At 54.3% G+C, this 24,187-nt stretch overlaps 1 protein-coding gene across 1 annotated transcript; it reads left to right on the plus strand.

Moving 5' to 3' along the window:
* Positions 1–2,910: 2,910 nt before the first annotated feature.
* Positions 2,911–22,782, plus strand: LOC135441848 (protein Wiz-like; the record flags this gene model as incomplete). Its single annotated transcript, XM_064701405.1, is given in 8 exon segments — positions 2,911–2,973; positions 2,975–3,245; positions 7,440–7,907; positions 9,473–10,036; positions 12,848–13,324; positions 15,151–15,549; positions 17,849–18,044; positions 22,593–22,782. Coding segments are annotated over 8 exon segments (2,607 nt in total), but the record flags the coding sequence as incomplete, so codon positions are not given.
* Between the last annotated feature and the right edge of the window lie 1,405 nt (positions 22,783–24,187).

Here is a 24,187-nt window from a genome sequence, read left to right on the forward strand (position 1 = left end):
CACCCCTGTCCCCTTCCTGATGTCACCTTCTGTGTCCCCTCCCCTTTAGGACCTGTCACCTCCTGTCCCCTCAGGGACCTGTCAGTGTCCCCTCCCCTGTGCTGTCCCCTTAGGAGCTGTCACCTCTCCTGGTGGCACTGTCACTGTCCCTGTCCCCTCAGGGACCTGTCAGTGTCCCCTCCCCTGTGCTGTCCCCTTTAGGAGCTGTCACCTCTCCTGGTGGCACTGTCACTGTCCCTGTCCCTGTCCTGTCCTGTCCCTTTAGGAGCTGTCACCTCTCCTGGTGGCACCGTCACTGTCCCTGTCCCCTCCCTGCAGGGACCTGGCACCGTCCCTGTGCCCTGCCAGTGTCCCTGTCTTGTCCTGTCACCTTTGGGGACCTGGCCCTGTCCCCAAACCCCCTCTGGGACCCCCCAAACCTCTCAGGACCCCCTCAAATTCCCCCCTTACCTCCTGAAATCCCACCTGGAACACCCCAAATCCCCCCAGGACCCCCCCCAACCCCCTGGACCCCCCAACCCCTCTGGACCCCAAAATCTCCTCTGGAACACCACAAATCCCACCTGAACCCCCCCCCAAATCCCCTCAGGACCCCCCAAATTTCCCAAACCCTCTCAGGACCCCCTCAAACCCCCTCTGGACCCCCCCCAAATCCCCTCAGGACCTCCTCAATCCCCTCAGGACCCCCAAATCTCACCTGAACCCCCCAAACCCCTGTGGAACCCCCCAAATCCCCTCGGAGCCCCCAAATCCCCTCAGGACCCCTCAAACCCCTCTGAATCCCCCTCAAATCCCTCTAGAACACCCCAAATCCCACCTGGACCCCTCCATAATTCCCTTTGGACACCTCCAAACCCCTCAGGACCCCCCAAATCCACCTGGACCCTCTAATCTCACTGAACCCCCCAAACCCTCTCAGGACCCCCTAAATCCCCCTCAGGATCCCCCAAATCCCACCTGGACCCCCCATAATTCCCTTTGGACCCCCCAAATCCCTTCAGGATCCCCCCAAACCCCTCTGGACCCCCCAAATCCCCTCAGGACCCCCCAAACCCCTCAGGACCCCTCCCTAAATCCCCTCAGGACCCCCTCAAACCCCCTCTTGACCCCCCCAAACCCCCTCAGGAACCCTCCAAATCCCCCCAAACCCCCTCATCCCCCCCAAATCCCTCAGGACCCCCCCAAACCCCCTCAGGACCCCTCAAATCCCTCTGAACCCCCTAAATCCCCTGGATCCCGCAAATCCCCTCAGACTCCCCAAATCCCCCCAAATCCCCTCAGGACCCCCCCAAATCCCCCCAAACCCCCCATCCCCCCCTGATCCTCTAGACCCTCCAAACCCCCTCAGGACCCCCTCAAATCCCCCCAAACCCCTCTGGACCCCCCCAATCCTCCCCCCAAATCTCCCAGCACCCCTCAGGAAACCCCTCCAAATCCCCCCAAACCCCTCAGGACCCCCCAAAACCCCCCAAACCCCTCATCCCCCCTAAATCCCCTCAGGACCGCCCCAAATCCCCTTGAACCCCCCAAATTTCCCCAAATCCCCCTTAACCCCAAATCCCCTCAGGACCCCCCCAAACCCCCTCAGGACCCCCCAAACCCCCTCTGGACATCCATAAATCTCCTCTGGAACACCCCAAATCCCCCTTTAACACCCCAAACCCCCTCAGGACCCCCCAAACCCCCTCAGGACCCCCAATCCCCTCAGGACCGCCCCAGATCCCCTCAGGACCCCCCAAACCCCCTCTAACCCCCCAAATCCCCTCTGAACCCCCCCAAATTTCCCCAAATCCCCCCTTTAACACCCCAAATCCCCTCAGGACCCTCCAAATCCCCCAAACCCCCTCATCCCCCCCTAACCCCTCAAGAGCCCCCCAAATCCCCTCAGGAAGCCCCCAAATCCCCCCCCCCCTCAGGACCCCCAATCCCCTCTGAATTCCCCCCAAACCACCTGTGGACCCCCCAAACCCCCCCAAGCCCCCTCTGACCCCCCAAATCCCCCTAAACCCCCTCATCCCCCCCTAAATCCCTCTAGGACCCCCAGATCCCCTCTGGACCCCTCCAAATCCCCTCAGGACCCCCCAAATCCCCCCAAACCCCTCATCCCCCCCTAATCCTCAGACCCCTCAAACCCCTCTGAACCCCCCCAGATCCCCTCAGGAGCCCCCAAATCCCCCCAGCCCCATCAGGAACCCCCCAGATCCCCTCAGGACCCCCCAAATCCCCTTGGACCCCCCCAAATCCCCCAAACCCCCTCATCCCCCCCCGATCCCCTCAGGACCCCCCAAATCCCCCCAAACCCCCTCAGGACCCCCCAAATCCCCCCCAAATCCCCTCAGACCCCCCCCTAAATCCCCTCAGGAGCCCCCCCAAACCCCCTCAGGACCCCCCCAAATCCCCTCAGGACCCCCCAAATCCCCTCAGGACCCCCCAAACCCCCTCAGGACCCCCCCAAATCCCCCCAAATCCCCCAGCCCCCTCAGGACCCCTCCAAATCCCCCCAAACCCCTCATCCCCCCCCTAAACCCCTCAGGACCCCCCAAACCCCCTCAGGACCCCCAAACCCCCTCAGGACCCCCCAAATCCTCTCAGGACCCCCCAAACCCCCTCTGGACCCCCCCAAACCCCCTCAGGACCCCCCAAATCCCCCAAGCCCCCCCAAATCCCCCCAAATCCCCCCAGCCCCCCTCAGGACCCCCCAAATCCCTCTGAACCCCCCAATCCCCCCAAAGCCCCTCAGGACCCCCAAATCCCCAAATCCCTCAGGACCCCCCAAACCCCTCAGGACCCCCCAAATCCCCCCAGCTCCCTCAGGACCCCCAAACCCCTCAGGACTCCCCCAAACCCCCCCAAATCCCCTCAGGACCCCCTCAAACCCCCTCATTCCCCCCATTCCCCTCAGACCCCCCAAATCCCCCTAGTCCCCCTCAGGACCCCCCAGCTCCCTCAGGACCCCCCAAACCCCCTGGACCCCCAATCCCCCAAACCCCCTCAGGACCCCCCCAAACCCCCTCATTCCCCCCCATCCCCCCTCATTCCCCCCCCCCCGCCCCGGCTGACCGCTCCCCATTCCGCAGTGGTGGCTCCCGAGCAGGACGCGCTGGTGGCCCTGGAGGTGCCGCCGCCGTCGCCGCCCCCGCTGGCCAAGAAGGGCCCGAGCTCGGCGCTGGAGCCGCCCCCGCCCCGCCTGGGGCCCAAGCTGAGCCCGGAGCCCCCGGGCAGCAAGGACGGCCAGGACACCAAAGGTCAGCGCTGCAACCGCCTCTCCCCTGGGTTTGCACCCATTTTCCCTGGTTTTTCCCAAATTTTCCCTGATTTTCCCTGAATTTTCCCTGATTTTCCCTGATTTTCCCCAGATTTTCCCCTGTTTTCCCAGATTTTCCTGGATTTTTCTCCGAGTTTTCCCTGAATTTTTCCCGGTTTTTTCCCCCAATTTTCCCCAATTTTTCCCTGAATTTTCCATTTTTTCCCGGATTTTCCCCAAGTTTTCCCCGAATTTTCCCATGTTTTCCCCTGCTTTTTTTTTTTTTTTTTTTTTCCATGTTTTTCCTGGGTTTTTCCAGGTTTTTTTCCCTGATTTTCCTGTGTTTTTACAGGATTTTCCCTAGTTTCCCCCGAGTTTTCCCGAATTTTCCCTGATTTTCCCCGGTTTTTTCCAGGATTTTTCCCAGATTTCCCCAAATTTTTCCCTGATTTTTCCCCAAGTTTTCCCTGATTTTTCCAGGATTTGCCCTGATTTTCCCCAGATTTTCCCCTGTTTTCCCGGATTTTCCTGAGTTTTTTCTGAGTTTTTCTGAATTTTCCCTGATTTTCCCCCAATTTTCCCTGAATTTTCCATGTTCTTCCCAGATTTTTCCCTAAGTTTTCCCCTGTTTTTTTTTTTTTTTTTCCCCATGTTTTTTTCCTGGGTTTTTTCCAGGTTTTTTTTCCTGGTTTTCCCCGGTTTTTTCCAGGATTTTCCCTGATTTTCCCCCGAGTGTTTCCCAAATTTTCCCTGATTTTCCCTGGTTTTCCCTGAATTTTCCCTAATTTTCCCCCAGTTTTCCCCCATTTTTCCCCAGTTTTCCCTGAATTTTCCATGTTTTTCCCGGATTTTCCCCAAGTTTCCCTGAATTTTCCCTGGTTTTCCCCGGTTTTTCCAGGATTTTCCCTGATTTCCCCCGAGTTTTCCCGAATTTTCCCAAATTTTCCCTGATTTTCCCCGAGTTTTCCCATGATTTTCCTGGATTTCCCCCGAGTTTTCCCTGAATTTTCCCTGATTTTCCCTGAGTTTTCCTGAATTTTCCCTGATTTTCCCCAGTTTTCCCTGAATTTTCCATGTTTTTTCCGGATTTTCCCTAAGTTTTCCCGTGTTTGTTTTTTGTTTTTTTTCCCATGTTTTTCCTGGGTTTTTCCAGGTTTTTTCCCGAGTTTTCCCCAAATTTTCCATGTTTTTTCCCCCAATTTTCCCTGAATTTTCCATGTTTTTCCCGGATTTTCCATGAGTTTTCACTGAATTTTCCCATGTTTTCCCCTGTTTTTCTTTTTTTTTTTTTTCTCCCATGTTTTTCCTGGGTTTTTCCAGGTTTTTTCCTGAATTTTCCCTGATTTTCCCCAGTTTTTCCAGGATTTTCCCTAATTTCCCCCGAGTTTTCCCGAATTTTCCCAGATTTTCCCCGATTTTCCCTGAATTTTCCATGTTTTTCCTGGATTTTCCCCAAGTTTTCACCGAATTTTCCCATGGTTTCCCCTGATTTTTTTTCCCATGTTTTTCCTGGGTTTTTCCAGGTTTTTTCCTGATTTTCCCTGAGTTGCCCTGATTTCCCCAAATTTTCCAGGATCTTCCCCGGTTTTCCCCCAAGTTGTTCCCTGATTTTCCCGGATTTTCCCGAGTTTTCCCTGATTTTCCCCAGTTTTTCCTGGATTTTCCAAGTTTTCCCCGGATTTCCCCCAAGTTTTCCCTGGATTTTCCGGTGGGACCTGATCCCAAGTGATTTTTAACCCCTAATTTCCTTTTTCCCCCATTTTTTCCAGCCTCCAGCCTGACCACGTGCGAGGTGTGTGGGACCTGATCCCCAAATGATTTTTAATTCCTGATTTTCCCATTTTCCCCCATTTTTGCAGCCTCCAGCCTGACCACCAGCAAGGTTTGCAGCACCTGCTCCAATCCCATAACCAGGATTGTGGGGGGAATTCAGGAACTGATTCCAAAGGGATTTTTAATTTTCTGATTTTTCCCATTTTCCTCCGTGTTTTGCAGCCTCCAGCCTGACGACGTGCGAGGTGTGTGGGACCTGACCCCAAGTGATTTTTTAACCCCTCATTTCCCATTTTTCCCCCATTTTTTCCAACCTCCAGCCCAACCACGTGTGTGGGACCTGATCCCAAAGGGATTTTTAATTTCTGATTTTCCCCCGTTTTTTGCAGCCTCCAGCCTGACCACGTGCGAGGTGTGCGGCGCCTGCTCCAATCCCAATACCAGGATTGTGGGGGGGAATTCAGGAACTGATCCCAAATGATTTTTAACCCCTGATTTCCTGTTTTTGCAGCCTCCAGCCTGACGACGTGCGAGCTGTGCGGCGCCTGCTCTATGGGGGAAACTGAGGGACTGATCCCAAATGATTTTTAACCCCTCATTTCCCGTTTTTTGCAGCCTCCAGCCTGACCACGTGCGAGGTGTGCGGTGCCTGCTCTATGGGGGAAACTGAGGACCTGATCCCAAGGGATTTTTAATTCCTGATTTTCCCATTTTCCCCATTTTCCCCCATATTTTGCAGCCTCCAGCCTGACCACGTGCGAGGTGTGTGGGACCTGATCCCAAAGGGATTTTTAACCCCTAATTTCCCATTTTTTGCAGCCTCCAGCCTGACGACGTGCGAGGTGTGTGGGACCTGATCCCAAAGGGATTTTTAATTTCTGATTTTCCCATTTTCCCCATTTTTTCACCTATTTTTTCTCCATTTTTTCAGCCTCCAGCCTGACGACGTGCGAGGTGTGCGGGACCTGATCCCAAATGATTTTTAACCCCTCATTTCCCATTTTCCCCCATATTTTCCAGCCTCCAGCCTGACCCTGTGCGAGCAGTGCGGCACCTGCTCTATGGGGGAAACTGAGGAACTGATCCCAAGGGATTTTTAACCCTTAATTTCCCTTTTCCCCTGTTTTTTGCAGCCTCCAGCCTGACCACGTGCAAGGTGTGCGGTGCCTGCTCTGATCCCATAGTCAGGGCTGAATGGGAACTGATCCCAAAGGGATTTTTAAACCCCTCATTTCCCATATTTTGCAGCCTCCAGCCTGACGACGTGCGAGGTGTGTGGGAGACCTGATCCCAAAGGGATTTTTTATTTTCTGATTTTCTCATTTTCCCCCGTTTTTTGCAGCCTCCAGCCTGACCACGTGCGAGGTGTGCGGCGCCTGCTCTGATCCCATAGTCAGGGCTGGATGGGACCTGATCCCAAAGGGATTTTTAACCCCTCATTTCCCATATTTTGCAGCCTCCAGCCTGACGACGTGCGAGGTGTGCGGCGCCTGATCCCAAAGGGATTTTTAACCCCTGATTTCCTGTATTTTGCAGCCTCCAGCCTGACCATGTGCGAGGTGTGTGGGACCTGATCCCAAAGGGATTTTTAATTTCTGATTTTTCCCATTTTCCCCATTTTTTTCACCTATTTTTTCTCCATTTTTGCAGCCTCCAGCCTGACGACGTGCGAGGTGTGTGGGACCTGATCCCAAAGGGATTTTTAACCCCTAATTTCCCATTTTCCCCCATTTTTTGCAGCCTCCAGCCTGACCACGTGCGAGGTGTGCAGCGCCTGCTCTGATCCCATAGTCAGGGCTGGATGGGACCTGATCCTGAGGAATTTTTCATTCCTGATTTTCCCATTTTCCCCATTTTTTCACCTATTTTTTCTCCATGTTTTTCAGCCTCCAGCCTGACGACGTGCGAGGTGTGCGGCGCCTGCTCTATGGGGGAAACTGAGGAACTGATCCCAAAGGGATTTTTAATTTCTGATTTTCCCATTTTCCCCATTTTTTTCACCTATTTTTTTCCCCGTATTTTGCAGCCTCCAGCCTGACCACATGCAAGCTGTGCGGGACCTGATCCCAAGTGATTTTTAACCCCTAATTTCCCTTTTTCCCCATATTTTGCAGCCTCCAGCCTGACGACGTGCGAGGTGTGCGGGACCTGATCCCAAAGGGATTTTTAATTTCTGATTTTCTCATTTTCCCCATTTTTTCACCTATTTTTTCCCCATATTTTGCAGCCTCCAGCCTGACGACGTGCGAGGTGTGCGGCGCCTGCTCTATGGGGGAAACTGAGGAACTGATCCCAAAGGGATTTTTAATTTCTCATTTTCCCCATTTTTGCAGCCTCCAGCCTGACGACGTGCGAGGTGTGCGGGACCTGATCCCAAGTGATTTTTAACCCCTGATTTCCCATTTTCCCCCGTGTTTTGCAGCCTCCAGCCTGACGACGTGCGAGGTGTGCGGCGCCTGCTTCGAGACGCGCAAGGGGCTCTCGAGCCACGCGCGCTCGCACCTGCGCCAGCTGGGCGTGGCCGAGTCCGAGAGCTCGGGCGCGCCCATCGATCTCCTCTACGAGCTCGTGCGCCACAAGCCCAAGGCCGAGGGCCCCGCGCTGGCCAAGAAGTCGGCGCTGGGCGGTTCCCCCAAGGAGCCGGGGGCGCCGCGGCCGCCGCTGCTGCTGCTGCCCAAGCCCGAGGGCTCCCTCAACAAGGCCATCAAATCCCCGCCGGGCTTCGCCAAAGCCCTGGGCCGGCCGGGCTCGCCCGCGCTCCGCAAGCTCCCGGCGCCGCTGCCGGGCTCGCCCAAGGGCGGCACCGAGGAGAAGGGGGCGAAGCTGGCGCTGAGCCCGCTGCCCGCCGACGGCAAGTGGGCGCCCGACGACGACGGGCCCCTCAACCTCAGTGAGTGATCAGAGCTTTAATGGGGATTTATTGGGGTTTTATTGGGGTTTTATTGGGGTTTATTGGGGTTTATTGGGGTGTAATGGGGTTTATTGGGGTGTAATGGGCACAGAGGAGAAGGGGGCGAAGCTGGCGCTGAGCCCGCTGCCCGCCGAGGCCAAGTCAGTGCCATGAGGTGTTATGGGGTGTAATGGGGTTTAATGGGGACTTGGTTGGATTTTATTGGGGTTTAGTGGGGTTTAGTAGGGTTTTATTGGGGTTTAATGGGGTTCAGTGGGGTTTATTGGGGTTCAGTGGGGTTTATTGGGGTTCGGTGGGGTTTATTGGGGTTCACTGGGGTTTATTGGGGTTCGGTGGGGTTTATTGGGGTTCATTGGGGTTTTATTGGGGTTCAGTGGGGTTTATTGGGGTTTGATGGGGTTTATTTGGGTTCGGTGTGGTTTATTGGGGTTCAGTGGGGTTTTTATTGGGGTCAGTGGGGTTTATTTGGGTTCGGTGGGGCTTATTGGGGGTCAGTGTGGTTTATTGGGGTCAGTGGGGTTTATTGGGGTGCAGTGTGGTTTATTGGGGTTTGGTGGGGTTTATTTGGGTTCAGTGGGGTTTATTGGGGTTCAGTGGGGTTTATTGGGGGTCAGTGGGGTTTATTGGGGTTCGGTGGGGTTTATTGGGGGTCAGTGGGGTTTATTGGGGTTTGGTGGGGTTTATTGGGGTTCGGTGGGGTTTATTGGGGTTCCCTGGGGTTCAGTGCGGTGCCGGCACCGCTGCCAAGATCATCCCACAGCCCCAAATTCCCAAGTTTTGGGATCACCCCCTCCACCAGCACCTTTTAACCCCTTCCCTCCCATTTCCACCCCTTTCCAGCCTCGGGCTCGGAGCCGTACCATGATGAGTTCCGGGGGGAGTTCCTCGGGAACCCCCAAATCCCTTTCCTGGGAATCCCCACAGCCCCAAACCCCCACCAGCACCTTTTAACCCCTTCTGTGCCATTCCCAGCCTCGGGCTCGGAGCCGTGCCACGATCCCAAACCCCCACCAGCACCTTTTAACCCCTTCTCTCCCATTTCCCCCCATTTCCAGCCTCGGGCTCAGAGCCGTGCCACAACACCCACTACAAATTCTGCAGGGAATTCCTTGGGAATCCCCAAACCCCTACCAGCATTTTTTAACCCCTTCTCTCCCATTTTCCCCCATTCCCAGCCTCGGGCTCGGAGCTGTGCCATGACAGTTCTGTGGGGAATTCCTTGGGAACCCCCAAATCCCCACCAGCATTTTTTAACCCCTTTTTCCCCCATTTCCAGCCTCGGGCTCGGAGCCGTGCCACAACACCCACTACAAATTCTGCAGGGAATTCCTTGTGAACCCCCAAACCCCCACCAGCATTTTTTAACCATTTCTCTCCCATTTTCCCCCCATTTCCAGCCTCGGGCTCGGAGCTGTGCCATGACAGTTCTGTGGGGAATTCCTTGGGAACCCCCAAACCCCTACCAGCATTTTTTAACCATTTCTCTCCGTTTTTTTTACCAGCATTTTTTAACCATTTCTCTCCCATTTTCCCCCCGTTCCCAGCCTCGGGCTCGGAGCCGTGCCGCGACATCCGCTGCGAGTTCTGCGGGGAGTTCTTTGAGAACCGCAAGGGGCTCTCGAGCCACGCGCGCTCGCACCTGCGCCAGATGGGCGTCACCGAGTGGTACGTGAACGGCTCGCCCATCGACACGCTGCGGGAAATCCTCACCCGCCGCCGGCCCGGCCACCCCAAGGCCTTGGCCAAGAGCCTGCTGGGCGGGCTGGCCCCGCTGGAGCCGCCCCGGGCCGGCCCCGAGCTGCACCTGCCCCCGGGGCTGGGCAAGAAGGTGCCGGCGCCGCTGAGCCCCCCGGGCCCGGCCCCCGGCGCCGCCTCCTCACCGCCGCCGCCGCCGCCGCCCACGGCCAGGAAAATGTTCCCGGGGCTCTCGGCGCCCTCGCTGCAGAAGAAACTGAAGCAGGACCAGCTCAGGGTGGAGATCAAGCGGGAGCTGATGGCTGGAGGAGGAGGAGGAGGAGGAGGAGGAGCCGGGATCCATCCCGGGGAGGCGCCGGCGCCGCCGGACCCGGCCTGGGCAGCGCACGAGGAGATGGCGCCGCTCAACCTCTGTGAGTGGCTCTGGGGTTTAACCGGGGATTTGGGGGGTTTGGGGAGCTGGGATCCATCCCAGACCCATGAGGAGATGGCGCCGCTCAACCTCTGTGAGTGGTTTTGGGGTTTGTCCTGGGGATTTGGGGATTTATCCCAGGGATTTGGGGAGCTGGGATCCATCCCAGGAGCCCCTGGATCCATCCCAGGCCCATGAGATGGTGCTGCTCAACCTCTGTGAGTGGGTCTGGGGTTTAACTGGGGGATTTAGGGGTTTATCCCAGGAATTTGTGGAGCTGGGATCCATCCCAGGCCCATGAGGAGATGGCGCCGCTCAACCTCTGTGAGTGGGTCTGGGGTTTGTCCCAGGAATTTGGGGGTTCAGGGATCATCCCTGAGGATTTAAGGCTCTAAAATCCCATCCCAGGGGGTTCCATCCCTAATCCCAAATTTCCCCCTCCCGCAGCCTCCAGGGCGGACCCGGTGCGCGACATCCGCTGCGAGTTCTTGGGGCTCCTCCCGGGGATTTTGGGGAGCTCATCCCAGGGATTTTGGGGAGCTCATCCCGGGGATTTTGGGGAGCTCATCCCAGGGATTTTGGGGAGCTCATCCCGGGGATTTTGGGGAGCTCATCCCGGGAATTTTGGGGAGCTCATCCCGGGGATTTTGGGGAGCTCATCCCGGAGATTTTGGGGAGCTCATCCTGGGGCTTTTGGGGAGCTCCTGCAAGAGATTTTGGGGAGCTCATCCCAGGGATTTTGGGGAGCTCACCCCGGGATTTTGGGGAGCTCACCTCAGGGATTTTGGGGAGCTCATCCCAGGGATTTTGGGGAGCTCATCCCGGAGATTTTGGGGAGCTCATCCTGGGGATTTTTGGGGAGCTCACCCCGGAGATTTTGGGGAGCTCATCCCAGGGATTTTGGGGAGCTCATCCCGGGGATTTTGGGGAGCTCACCCCGGGGATTTTGGGGCGTTCACCCGGGGATTTTGGGGAGCTCACCCCGGGGATTTTGGGGAGCTCACCCCAGGGATTTTGGGGAGCTCATCCCAGGGATTTTGGGGAGCTCATCCTGGGGATTTTGGGGAGCTCACCCCAGGGATTTTGGGGAGCTCATCCCAGGGATTTTGGGGAGCTCACCCCGGGGATTTTGGGGAGCTCACCCCGGGGATTTTTGGGGCGTTCACCCCGGGGATTTTTGGGGAGCTCATCCCGGGGATTTTGGGGAGCTCATCCCAGGAATTTTTGGGGAGCTCATCCCGGGGATTTTTGGGGAGCTCACCCCGGGGATTTTGGGGAGCTCATCCCGGGGATTTTTGGGAAGCTCACCCCGGGGATTTTGGGGCGTTCACCCCGGGGATTTTGGGGAGCTCATCCCGGGGATTTTGGGGAGCTCATCCCGGGGATTTTGGGGAGCTCATCCCAGGGATTTTGGGGAGCTCACCCCGGGGATTTTTGGGGAGCTCACCCCGGGGATTTTGGGGAGCTCATCCCGGGGATTTTGGGGAGCTCACCCTGGGGATTTTTGGAGAGCTCACCCCGGGGATTTTGGGGAGCTCATCCCAGGGATTTCGGGGAGCTCATCCCGGGGATTTTGGGGAGCTCATCCCGGGGATTTTGGAGAGCTCATCCCAGGGATTTTGGGGAGCTCATCCCAGGGATTTTGGGGAGCTCCTCCCGGGGATTTTGGGGAGCTCCTGCCAGAGATTTTTGGGAGCTCACCCCGGGGATTTTGGGGAGCTCACCCCAGGGATTTTGGGGAGCTCATCCTGGGAATTTGGGGAGCTCATCCCAGGGATTTTGGGGAGCTCACCCTGGGGATTTTGGGGAGCTCACCCCGGGGATTTTGGGGAGCTCATCCTGGGAATTTGGGGAGCTCATCCCAGGGATTTTGGGGAGCTCATCCCAGGGATTTTGGGGAGCTCATCCCGGAGATTTTGGGGAGCTCATCCCGGGGATTTTGGGGAGCTCATCCCGGGGATTTTGGGGAGCTCATCCTGGGGATTTTGGGGAGCTCACCCCGGTGATTTTGGGGAGCTCATCCTGGGGCTTTTGGGGAGCTCATCCTGGGGATTTTGGGGAGCTCATCCCGGGGATTTTGGGGAGCTCACCCCGGGGATTTTGGGGAGCTCATCCTGGGGATTTTGGGGAGCTCATCCCAGGGATTTTGGGGAGCTCATCCTGGGGATTTTGGGGAGCTCACCCCAGGGATTTTGGGGAGCTCACCCCAGGGATTTTGGGGAGCTCATCCCGGGGATTTTGGGGAGCTCACCCCGGGGATTTTGGGGAGCTCATCCCGGGGATTTTGGGGAGCTCATCCCGGAGATTTTGGGGAGCTCATCCTGGGGATTTTGGGGAGCTCACCCCGGGGATTTTGGGGAGCTCATCCTGGGGATTTTGGGGAGCTCACCCCAGGGATTTTGGGGAGCTCATCCTGGGGATTTTGGGGAGCTCCCCTGGGAATTTTGGGGAGCTCATCCCAGGGATTTTGGGGAGCTCATCCTGGGAATTTTGGGGAGCTCATCCCAGGGATTTTGGGGAGCTCATCCCGGGGATTTTGGGGAGCTCATCCCGGGGATTTTGGGGAGCTCATCCCGGGGATTTTGGGGAGCTCATCCCAGGGATTTTGGGGAGCTCATCCCAGGGATTTTGGGGAGCTCACCCCGGGGATTTTGGGGAGCTCACCCCAGGGATTTTGGGGAGCTCATCCCAGAGATTTTGGGGAGCTCATCCTGGGGATTTTGGGGAGCTCACCCCGGATATTTGAGGCTCTAAAACCCCATCCAGGGAGTTCTATCCATCCCTGATTCTGGAATTTTCCCCTCTCCCGCAGCCTCCCGGGCGGACCCGGTGCGCGACATCCGCTGCGAGTTCTGCGGGGAGTTCTTTGAGAACCGCAAGGGGCTCTCAAGCCACGCGCGCTCGCACCTGCGCCAGATGGGCGTCACCGAGTGGTCGGTGAACGGCTCGCCCATCGACACGCTGCGGGAAATCCTCAGGAAGAAATCCAAGCCCTGCCTCATCAAGAAGGAGCCGCCGCTGGCGCCGGGGCTGGAGCCGGGCCCGGGGCTGTGCGAGGAGGAGCCCAAGGCGCCCCCGGGGCCGGGCAAGGCGCTGCCGCCCGGGCTGGCCCTGGGCAAGGCGGGCGCGGGGCTGGCGCTGGCACCGCTGGGCTCCAAGGGCGGCCCCGGGGCCTTCCTGGCTGCCAAGAGACCCCTGGGCGACGCCGACAGGCTGGGCGGGCACGGCGAGGCCAAGCACAAAGGCTTCGAGCTGGGCTTCAAGGCCAAGGCCCTGCACGACAAGGCCTGTGAGTGCCATGGGGAATTACTGGGAATTTTGGGGTTTTTGGGATCTTTGGGAAGGTTTTGGGATGGGCTTCAAGGCCAAGGCCCTGCACGACAAGGCCTGTGAGTGCTAAGGGAGTTTAGGGATGGTTTTGGGATCTTTGGGATGGTTTTGGGATGGTTTTTGTGATGTTTTTGGCATCAGTGGGAAACACATGTTTTTTCCCATTTTTTCCCCATTTTTCCCCCTTTTTTCCCATTTTTCCATGTCCTGCCTGCTGTGAGCTGTGCGGGCTGTACTGTGAGAACAGGAAGGCGCTGGCCAGCCACGCCCGGGCGCACCTGCGGCACTTTTAGCGATATCCATACCCCATTTTCACCATTTTCACCCCATTTTTTTGGTGTTAATTCCCATTTTTCCCTATTTTCCAGCAGCAGAAGCGTGCTGTGAGCTCTGTGGGCTGTACTTTGAGAACAGGAAGGCGCTGGCCAGCCACGCCCGGTTTCTGGCCCTGCCCATACCCCAATATCCATATAAATAACCCCATTTTTTCCCTGTTTTTTCCCGTTTTTCCCTGTTTCCAGCAGCAGAAGCGTGCTGCGAGCTGTGCGGGCTGTACTTTGAGAACAGGAAGGCGCTGGCCAGCCACGCCCGCGCGCACCTGCGGCACTTTTAGCGATATCCATACCCCATTTTCACTATAATAATGCCATTTTTTCCCCATTTTTTCCCTGTTTTAAACCCATTTTCCCTATTTTCCAGCAGCAGAAGCGTGCTGTGAGCTCTGTGGGCTGTACTTTGAGAACAGGAAGGCGCTGGCCAGCCACGCCCGGGCACACCTGCAGCAGTTCAGGGCCACCTGTGGCACTTTTAGCGATATCCATACCCCATTTTCACTATAATAATGCCATTTTTTCCCTGTTTTTTCCCATTTTTCCCTATTTTCCAGCAGCAGAAGCGTGCTGTGAGCTCTGCGGGCTGTACTGTGAGAACAGGAAGGCGCTGGCCAGCCACGCCCGGGCACACCTGCGGCACTTTTAGCGATATCCATACCCCATTTTCACTACAATAATGCCATTTTTTCCCCATTTTTCGCTATTTTAACCCTGTTTTTCCCTGTTTCCAGCAGCAGAAGCGTGCTGCGAGCTGTGCGGGCTGTACTTTGAGAACAGGAAGGCGCTGGCCAGCCACGCCCGCGCGCACCTGCGGCAGTTCTGGCCCTGCCCATACCCCAATATCCATATAAATAACCCCATTTTTTCCCTGTTTTTTCTCGTTTTTCCCTGTTTTCCAGCAGCAGAAGCGTGCTGCGAGCTCTGTGGGCTGTACTGTGAGAACAGGAAGGCGCTGGCCAGCCATGCCCGGGCACACCTGCGGCAGTTCTGGCACTGCCCATACCCCAATATCTATATAAATAACCCCATTTTTTCCCTGTTTTATCCCATTTTAACCCCGTTTTTTCTGGTTTTCCTGTATTTTCCAGCAGCAGAAGCGTGCTGCGAGCTCTGCGGGCTGTACTTTGAGAACAGGAAGGCGCTGGCCAGCCACGCCCGCGCGCACCTGCGGCACTTTTAGCGATATCCATACCCCATTTTCACTACAATAATGCCATTTTTTCCCTGTTTTTTCCCATTTTTCCCTGTTTCCAGCAGCAGAAGCGTGCTGCGAGCTGTGCGGGCTGTACTTTGAGAACAGGAAGGCGCTGGCCAGCCACGCCCGGGCACACCTGCGGCACTTTTAGCGATATCCATGCCCAATTTTCACTATAATAATGCCATTTTTTCCCCGTTTTTTCCCTGTTTTATCCCATTTTAACCCCGTTTTTTCTGGTTTTCCTGTATTTTCCAGCAGCAGAAGCGTGCTGCGAGCTGTGCGGGCTGTACTTTGAGAACAGGAAGGCGCTGGCCAGCCACGCCCGCGCGCACCTGCGGCAGTTCGGCGTCACCGAGTGGTGCGTGAACGGCTCGCCCATCGAGACGCTGCGCGAGTGGATCCGGCACCGCCCGCACAAGGCCGGCGCCTACCGCAGCTACATCCAGGGCGGGCGCCCCTTCTCCAAGAAGTTCCGCAGCTCGGCGCACCCGCGGGAGCCGCGCGGGGCCCTGGCCGTGCCCTTCCTGCCCAAGGGCGGGCTGGCGGCCGAGGCGGCGCTGGGCGAGTGCGGGAAGGGCCCCGAGGGCGCCGAGCGGGCGCTGGGGACGCCGCTGGGAGTGGTCAAGGTGGAGGAGCAGAGGGGCAACTTCAGCAGTGAGTGATGGCATTGGGGGAAATGGGAAAAAATGGGATTTGTGGGGGTGGGAATGGGGGATTGGGGGGGGAAATGTGGGATTGGGAATGGGAAATAGGAATGGGAATGAGAAGCAGTCAAGGTGAAGGAGCAGAGGGGCAACTTCAGCAGTGAGTGATGGGACTGGGGAATGGGAAAAAATGTCATTTATGGGGTTGGGAATGGGGTTTGGGGTGGGAAATGTGGGGTTTGCGGTTGGGAATACAGAATGGGAATGTAAATGAGGAGTGGTCAAGGTGGAGGAGCAGAGGGGCAACTTCAGCAGTGAGTGAAAATGGGATTTATGGGGGTGGGAATGGGTGGGAAATGGGGGATTGGGAATGAGGAATGGTACTGGAAAAATCCCTGGGAAATGGGAAAAATGTGATTTATGGGGTTGGGAATGGGGAATGAAAATGGGAATGAGGAGTGGTGAAGGTGGAGGAGCAGAGGGGCAACTTCAGCAGTGAGTGAAAATGGGATTTGTGGGGTTGGGAATGGGGGATTGGGAATGGGGAATGGGGAATGGGAATGAGGGGTGGTGAAGGTGGAGGAGCAGAGGGGCAACTTCAGCAGTGAGTGATGGAATTGGGGGAATTGGGAAAAAATGGGATTTGTGGGGGTGGGAATGGGGGATTGGGAATGGGGAATGAAAATGGGAATGAGGGGTGGTCAAGGTGGAGGAGCAGAGGGGCAACTTCAGCAGTGAGTGAAAATGGGATTTGTGGGGTTGGGAGTGGGGTTTGGGGTGGGAAATGTGGGGGTGGGATAGGAAAGATGGGGTTTGGGAGTGGGAAATGGGAATGGGAATGAGGGGTTGTCAGGGTGGAGTAGCAGAGGGGCAACTTCAGCAGTGAGTGATGGGACTGGGGGAAATGGGAAAAAATGGGATTTGTGGGGTTGGGAATGGGGTTTGGGTGGGAAATGTGGGATTGGGAATGGGAAATGGGAATGTGAATGAGGAGTGGTCAAGGTGGAGGAGCAGAGGGGCAACTTCAGCAGTGAGTGAAAATGGGATTTGTGGGGGTGGGAATGGGGGATTGGGGTGGGAAATGTGGGGTTGGGAATGGGGAATGGGGCTGGAAAAATCCCTATGGGAATGGGAATGAGGAGTGGTGAAGGTGGAGGAGCAGAGGGGCAACTTCAGCAGTGAGTGAAAATGGGATTTGTGGGGGTGGGAATGGGGATTGGGAATGGGGAATGGGAATGGGAATGAGGAGTGGTCAAGGAGGAGCAGAGGGGCAACTTCAGCAGTGAGTGAAAATGGGACTGGGGGAATTGGGAAAAAATGGGATTTGTGGGGGTGGGAATGGGGGATTGGGAATGGGAATTGTGGGGTTTGGGATAGGAAAAATGGGGTTTGGGAATGGGGAATGGGAATGGGAATGAGGAGTGGTGAAGGTGGAGGAGCAGAGGGGCAACTTCAGCAGTGAGTGGAAATGGGATTTACGGGGTTGGGAATGGGGTTTGGGGTGGGAAATGTGGGATTGGGAATGGGGTTTGGGGCTGGAAAAATCCCTATGGGAATGGGAATGAGGGGTGGTGAAGGTGGAGGAGCAGAGGGGCAACTTCAGCAGTGAGTAAAAATGGGATTTATGGGGTGGGAATGGGAATGGGAATGGGAAATTGGGAATGGGGACTGAGGATGGCTAAATGACCCCCCATTTCCCCCCTATCATGGCAGAGTTTGAGCGGTGCCAGGCGCGGCCCCCAGAGCCCAAATGGGATTGGGAACGGGAATGGGGACAGGATTGGGACTGGGATGGGAATGGGGACAGGATGGGGAACTGAGTTCAGCTCACTGTCCCCCATTTTTCCCCCCCATGGCAGAGTTTGAGCGGCGCCAGGCGCGGCCCCTGGAACCTGAGTGGGATTGGGAATGGGAATGGGAATGGGAATGGGAATGGGATTGGGAACAGGAGTGGGATTAGGAATGGGAAATTGGGAATGGGAATGGGAATGGGAATGGGAATGGGGACAGGAATGGGAACTGAGTTCAGCTCACTGTCCCCCATTTTCCCCACCATTGCAGAGTTTGAGCGGCGCCAGGCGCGGCCCCCGGAGCCTGAATGGGATTGGGAATGGGAATGGGAATGGGAAATTGGGAATGGGGACTGAGGATGGCTAAATGACCCCCATTTCCCCCATCATTGCAGAGTTTGAGCGGCGCCAGGCGCGGCCCCCGGAGCCTGAATGGGATTGGGAATGGGGACAGGATTGGGATTGGGAATGGGGATTGAGTTCGGCTGACCTGACCCCCATTTTCCCCCATCATTGCAGAGTTTGAGCGGCGCCAGGCGCGGCCCCCGGAGCCGCCGCTGCCGCGCGAGGCCGAGCCCGGCGCCGCTGAGTTCCCGCGGAAGCTCCCGGAGCCGCGGCCGCCGCCCCGCGTGCGCCCGGTGCCCGCCCTGGTGCCGCGCCCGCCCCAGACCTCGCTCGTCAAGTTCGTGGGCAACATCTACACCCTCAAGTGCAGGTGGGGAACAGGATTTGGGGTTTGAGGGCTTTTCCCGATTTTCCAGCCTTTTTTGGGGCTTTTTTCCGGATTTTCCCCACTCTTCCATGCCTGGTTTGGGCTCTTTTCCCCTTTTTCCCAGCATTTCCCCTTTTCCTGCTCTTCCCTCCCTGTTTTTCACTGTTTTCCTCTCTTTTCCTGGGTTTTTGGGGGCTTTTCCCGATTTTCCAGCCTTTTTTGGGGCTTTTTTCCGCATTTTCCCCACTTTTCCATCCCTGGTTTGGGCTCTTTTCCCACCTTCTCCTGCTCCCCCATCCGTGTTTTTTGTTCTTTTCCCCCTTTTCCTGCATTTTGCCCCCTTTCCTACTCTTCCATCCCTGTTTTTGGCTCTTTTCCCCTTTTTCCTGTATTTCCCCTCATTTCCGGCATTTCCCCTTTTCCTGCTCTTCCCTCCCTGGTTTTGGCTCTTTTCCCCTCTTTTCCTGTTCTTCCATCCCTGTTTTTGGCTCTTTTCCTGGGTTTTTGGGGGCTTTTCCCGATTTTCCAGCCTCTTTTGGGGTGTTTTTCCTGATTTTCCCCATTTTTCCATCACTGCTTTTGGCTGTTTCCCACCCTTTTCCTGCATTTCCCCTATCCCTGGTTTTTCTTCTTTTCCCCTTTTTCCTCATCTCCATCCCATTTTGGGGAGTTTTCTCCCCTTTTCCCACTCTCCCATCCCATTTTTGGTGTTTCCCACCCCAATTCCTTCCCCAGACCTCGCTCGTCAAGTTCGTGGGCAACATCTGCACCCTCAAGTGCAGGTGGGGAAATGGGATTTGGGGTTTGCTCCTGGGTTTTTGGGGGCTTTTCCCGATTTTCCAGCCTCTTTTGGGGCTTTTTCCCAGATTTTCCAGCCTTTTTTGGGGCTTTTTTCCCGCATTTTCCCACTTTTCCATCCCTGGTTTGGGCTCTTTTCCCCTCATTTTCTGTTCTTCCATCCTTGTTTTTGGCTCTTTTTTCCTGCATTTCCCCTTTTCCTGCTCTTCCCTCCCTGTTTTTCACTGTTTTCCCCTCTTTTCCTGGGTTTTTGGGGGCTTTTCCCGATTTTCCAGCCTTTTTTGGGGTGTTTTTACTGATTTTCCCCATTTTTCCATCACTGCTTTTGGCTGTTTCCCACCCTTTTCCTGTTCTTCCATCCCTGTTTTTCACTGTTTTCCCCTCTTTTCCTGGGTTTTTGGGGCTTTTCCCGATTTTCCAGCCATTTTGGGGCTTTTTTCCACATTTTCCCCACTCTTCCATCCCTGGTTTGGGCTCTTTTCCTGCATTTCCCCCTTTTCCCTTCTCCTTCATCTCATTTTTTGCGGTTTTTTTTTCCCCCAGTTTTTTTGGGTTTTCCCCCATTTCTCCCCCATTTTTACCATTCCCACTCCCCAAAATCTGGGAATTCCTGTTGAAACCCAGGAATTCTTCCCAAAACCTGGGAATTCCTCCTGAAATCCAGGAATTCCTCCCAAAATCCAGGAATTCCTGCCCCAAACCCTTGAATTTCTCTATGGATTCCAGCCCAAAACCCAGGAATTGCCCCAGAAATCCCAGGAATTCTCTCTAAAATCCCGGATTTTTCCCCAAAAACCCCCGGAATTCTCTCTAAACCCCGTTATTTTCCCATTTTCCAGGTTCTGCGAGGCGCAGTTCCAGGCCCAAAACCCCAGGAATTCTCCCTAAAATCCCAGATTTTTCCCCAAAACCCTAGGAATTACCCCCAAAACCCCAGGAATTACCTCCAAAACCCCAGGAATCCTCTCTAAAATTTGCATTTCCCCATTTTTCAGGTTCTGCGAGGCGCAGTTCCAGGGCCCAAAATGCCCGGAATTCTGTCTGAAATCTGGATTTTTCCCCCAACACCCCAGCAATCCTCTGTAAAATCTCGGATTTTTCCCCAAACCCCCGAATCCCCCCTAAACCCGTGTTATTTCCCTTTTCCAGGTTCTGCGAGGCGCAGTTCCAGGCCCAAAATCCCCGAAATTCTCCCTGAAATCCCAGGAATTCTCTCTAAACCCCGTTATTTCCCATTTTGTAGGTTCTGCGAGGCACAGTTCCAGGGCCCAAAATCCCCGGAATTCTCTCTAAAAATGTCGGATTTTTCCCCAAAAACCCCAGAAATTCTCCCTAAACCCCAGAATCCCCTCTAAACCCCATTATTTTTCCATTTTCCAGGTTCTGCGAGGCGCAGTTCCAGGCCCAAAATCTCAGTTTTTTGCCCCAAAACCCCAGGAATTCTCCCTAAAATCCCGGATTTTTCCCCAAACCCCCGAATCCCCCCTAAACCCGTATTTTCCTCATTTTGCAGGTTCTGCGAGGCGCAGTTCCAGGGCCCAAAATCCCCGGAATTCTCCCCAGAATCCCCAGAAATTCTCTCTAAACCCCATTATTTATTTTCCTCATTTTGCAGGTTCTGCGAGGCGCAGTTCCGGGGCCCAAAATCTCAGATTTTTTCCCCCAAAATCCCGGATTTTTCCCCTAAAACCCCAGAAATTCTCCCCAGAATCCCCAGAAATTCTCTCTAAACCCCATTATTTATTTTCCCATTTCCCAGGTTCTGCGAGGCGCAGTTCCAGGGCCCAAAATCCTGGATTTTTCCCCCGAAATCCCGATTTTTTCCCCCAAAAACCCCAGAATTTTCCCCAAAACCCCCAGAATCCTCTCTAAAATCTGCATTTTCCCCCTTTCCCAGGTTCTGCAAGGCGCAGTTCCAGGCCCAAAATCCCAGATTTTTCCCCAAAAATCACAGATTTTTCCCCAAAAATCCCAGATTTTTCCCCAAAACCCCAGATTTTTCCCCAAAATCCCAGGAATTCTCCCCAGAATCCCCAGAATCCTCTCTAAAATCCGCATTTCCCCATTTTGCAGGTTCTGCGAGGCGCAGTTCCAGGGCCCAAAATCCCAGATTTTTCCCCAAAATCCCAGATTTTTCCCCCAAAAATCCCAGAAATCGTCTCTAAAATCAGCATTTTCCCCTTTCCAGGTTCTGCGAGGCGCAGTTTCCAGGCCCCAAACCCAGGAATTCTTCCCCAAATCCCAGGAATTCTCCCTAAAATCTCAGATTTTTCCCCCAAAATCCCAGGAAATCTCTCTAAAAATCTCGGATTTTTTCCCAAAAACCCCAGGAATTCTCCCTAAAATCTCAGATTTTTCCCCCAAAACCCCAGAAATTCTCCCCAAAACCCCCGTAATCCCCTCTAAACCCCGTTATTTTTCCCTTTTCCAGGTTCTGCGAGGCGCAGTTCCAGGCCCAAAATCTCAGATTTTTTACCCCAAAATCCCAGGAATTCCCCCCAAAACCCCAGGAATTCTCTCTAAAAATCCCGTATTTTTCCCCAAAACCCCTGGAATCCTCTCTAAAATCTGCATTTCCCCATTTTGCAGGTTCTGCGAGGCGCAGTTCCAGGGCCCAAAATCCCCGAAATTCTCCCTGAAATCCCCGGAATTCTCTCTAAAAATCCCGTATTTTTCCCCAAAACCCCAGGAATCCTCTCTAAAATCTCAGATTTTTCCCCAAAAACCCCTGGAATCGTCTCTAAAATCCGCATTTTCCCCGTTTTGCAGGTTCTGCGAGGCGCAGTTTCAGGGCCCAAAATCCCCGGAATTCTCCCCAGAATCCCCAGAAATTCTCTCTAAACCCCATTATTTATTTTCCTATTTCCCAGGTTCTGCGAGGCGCAGTTCCAGGCCCAAAATCTCAGTTTTTTGCCCCAAAACCCCAGGAATTCTCCCTAAAAATGTCGGATTTTTTCCCAAAAAACCCCAGAAATTCTCCCTAAAACCCCAGATTTTTCCCCAAACTCCCCGGAATCCTCTCTAAAATCCGTATTTTCCTCATTTCCCAGGTTCTGCGAGGCGCAGTTCCAGGGCCCAAAATCCTGATTTTTTCCCCCAAAACCCCAGGAATTCTCTCTAAAATCCCCGGAATTCTCTCTAAAAATGTCGGATTTTTTCCCAAAAACCCCAGATTTTTCCCCAAAACCCCATGAATCCCCCCTAAACCCCATTATTTATTTTCCCTCATTTTGCAGGTTCTGCGAGGCGCAGTTCCAGGGCCCAAAATCCTGGATTTTTCCCCCAAAACCCCAGAAATTCTCCCTAAAATCCCGGATTTTTCCCCCAAAACCCCCGATTTTTCCCCAGAATCCCCAGAATTCTCTCTAAAATCCGTATTTTCCCTCATTTTGCAGGTTCTGCGAGGCGCAGTTCCAGGGCCCAAAATCCCCGGAATTCTCTCTAAAAATGTTGGATTTTTTCCCAAAAATCCCAGAAATTCTCTCTAAAACCCCAGAAATTCTCCCTAAAACCCCAGATTTTTCCCCAGAATCCCCGGAATCCCCCCTAAACCTGTATTATTTCCCGTTTTCCAGGTTCTGCGAGGCGCAGTTCCAGGGCCCAAAATCTCAGTTTTTTGCCCCAAAACCCAGGAGTTCTCTCTAAAATCCTGGATTTTTCCCCCAGATATCCCAGGAATTCTCTCTAAAACCCCAGATTTTCCCCCAAACTCCCTGGAATTCTCTCTAAACCCATATTTTCCTCATTTTGCAGGTTCTGCGAGGCGCAGTTCCAGGGCCCGCTGGCCGTGCAGGAGCAGTGGCTGCGGCACCTCCAGCGCCACATCCTCGCCACCGATTTCTCGCGCCCGGAGCCGCCCAGCGAGGCCCCCCCGGAGCCGCCGGCCCTGAGCGCCCCCCTTTCCCAAAACCCTGGGAATTAAAACAAAAACACAAAAAAAAAATCACACAAAAATAATCAACAACAACCCACCCATCAAACCCCCCAAATTCTGCCCCGATTTCTGCGGCGAGTTTGGGAATTTTTGGGTTTTTTGGGCTGGGACAGCCGCAAGCACTACACACGGAGCATTCCCTCGGGAATTTCAGGAATTCTGCCCCCCATTCCCGGGAAATGAAGACAAAAATTCCCCTTTTTGTATCCCAAAGAAGCCGGGCAGGGAATTCCCAGAATTCCCAGGATTCCCAGCAGGGATTCCCGGGGGGAAACGCTGTGGATTTTGTACATTTGGACCCTTGGCAGAGCTGTAAATTCCTTCAATTCCTGAATTTTTTTGGGTTTTTTTGTTTTTATTTTTAGTGGCCCCGTAGATGTCGGAATTGCCTCAGTTCCGGGGTTGCATGTTCCCAAAATTCCCATTTTTTCCCAAGGAAATCCCGTGGGAATCCCCAAAATTCCGGGAGGATTCGGCTCCGGATTTTCCCCAAATTCCTTTTGATTTTTTTTTTTTCTTTTTTTTGGTTTTATTCCCGTTTTTTCCTCCCTCACCCCGACTTTTTTAAACTCTAGATTTGTGTAGAAAGCAAAGGAAAAAAAGGAAAAAATTCCGTTTTTATTTGGGAATCCCCAAACTTCCGGATTTCGGAAGGAATTTTAATGGAAAATTTTTTTGGTTTTTTGGTTTTTTTTCCTTTTTTTAAAATTTTATTTCCACGTTTTTCGGGACGTTTCCGGCGGTTCCTGTACCCGGCACTGGGGGACGATGGATTAAATTCTTCTGGAGATGAAATCCGGGAAAAAACGGAGTTTCTGCATGGACTGGGCTGGGGATGGGGGAAATTCAGGGAAATTTGGGAAAATTCTGGGAAATTCGGGAAAATTCCAGGGAAATTTGGGGAAAATCCAAGGAAATTTGGGAGAATTCTATGGAAATTTGGGGGAAATTTGGGAGAATTTAGGAAAATCCAGAGGAATTGGAGGGAAATTCCAGGGAGATTTGGGGGAAATTTCAGAGAATTCCATGGAATTTATGGGAAATTTGGAGGAAATTCCAGGGGAAATTTGAGGGAAATTCCAGGGAAAATTGGGAGAATTCCAGGGAAATTTGGGGGAAATCTGGAGACGGTTGGCAGAAACCCAGAGAGATTTGGGGAAATCCAGGGAAATTTGGGCAAAATTTGGGGGAATTCTGGGGAAATTTAGGGGAATCCAGGGAAATTTGGGAAAGTCTGGAGGGATTTGGGGGAATTCCAGGGAAATCCAGGGGGATTTGGAGAAAATCCAAGGAAATTTGGGGGAATCCAGGGAGAAATCCAGGGAAATTGGGGGAAGTTCTAGGGGATGTTTGAGGGAAAATTGGGGAAAATTCCGAGGAAATCCAGAGGGATTTGGGGAAATTCTGGGAAATT

This window comes from Zonotrichia leucophrys, unplaced genomic scaffold (genome assembly GCF_028769735.1).
Source record: "Zonotrichia leucophrys gambelii isolate GWCS_2022_RI unplaced genomic scaffold, RI_Zleu_2.0 Scaffold_585_31455, whole genome shotgun sequence".
NCBI lineage: Eukaryota > Metazoa > Chordata > Aves > Passeriformes > Passerellidae > Zonotrichia > Zonotrichia leucophrys.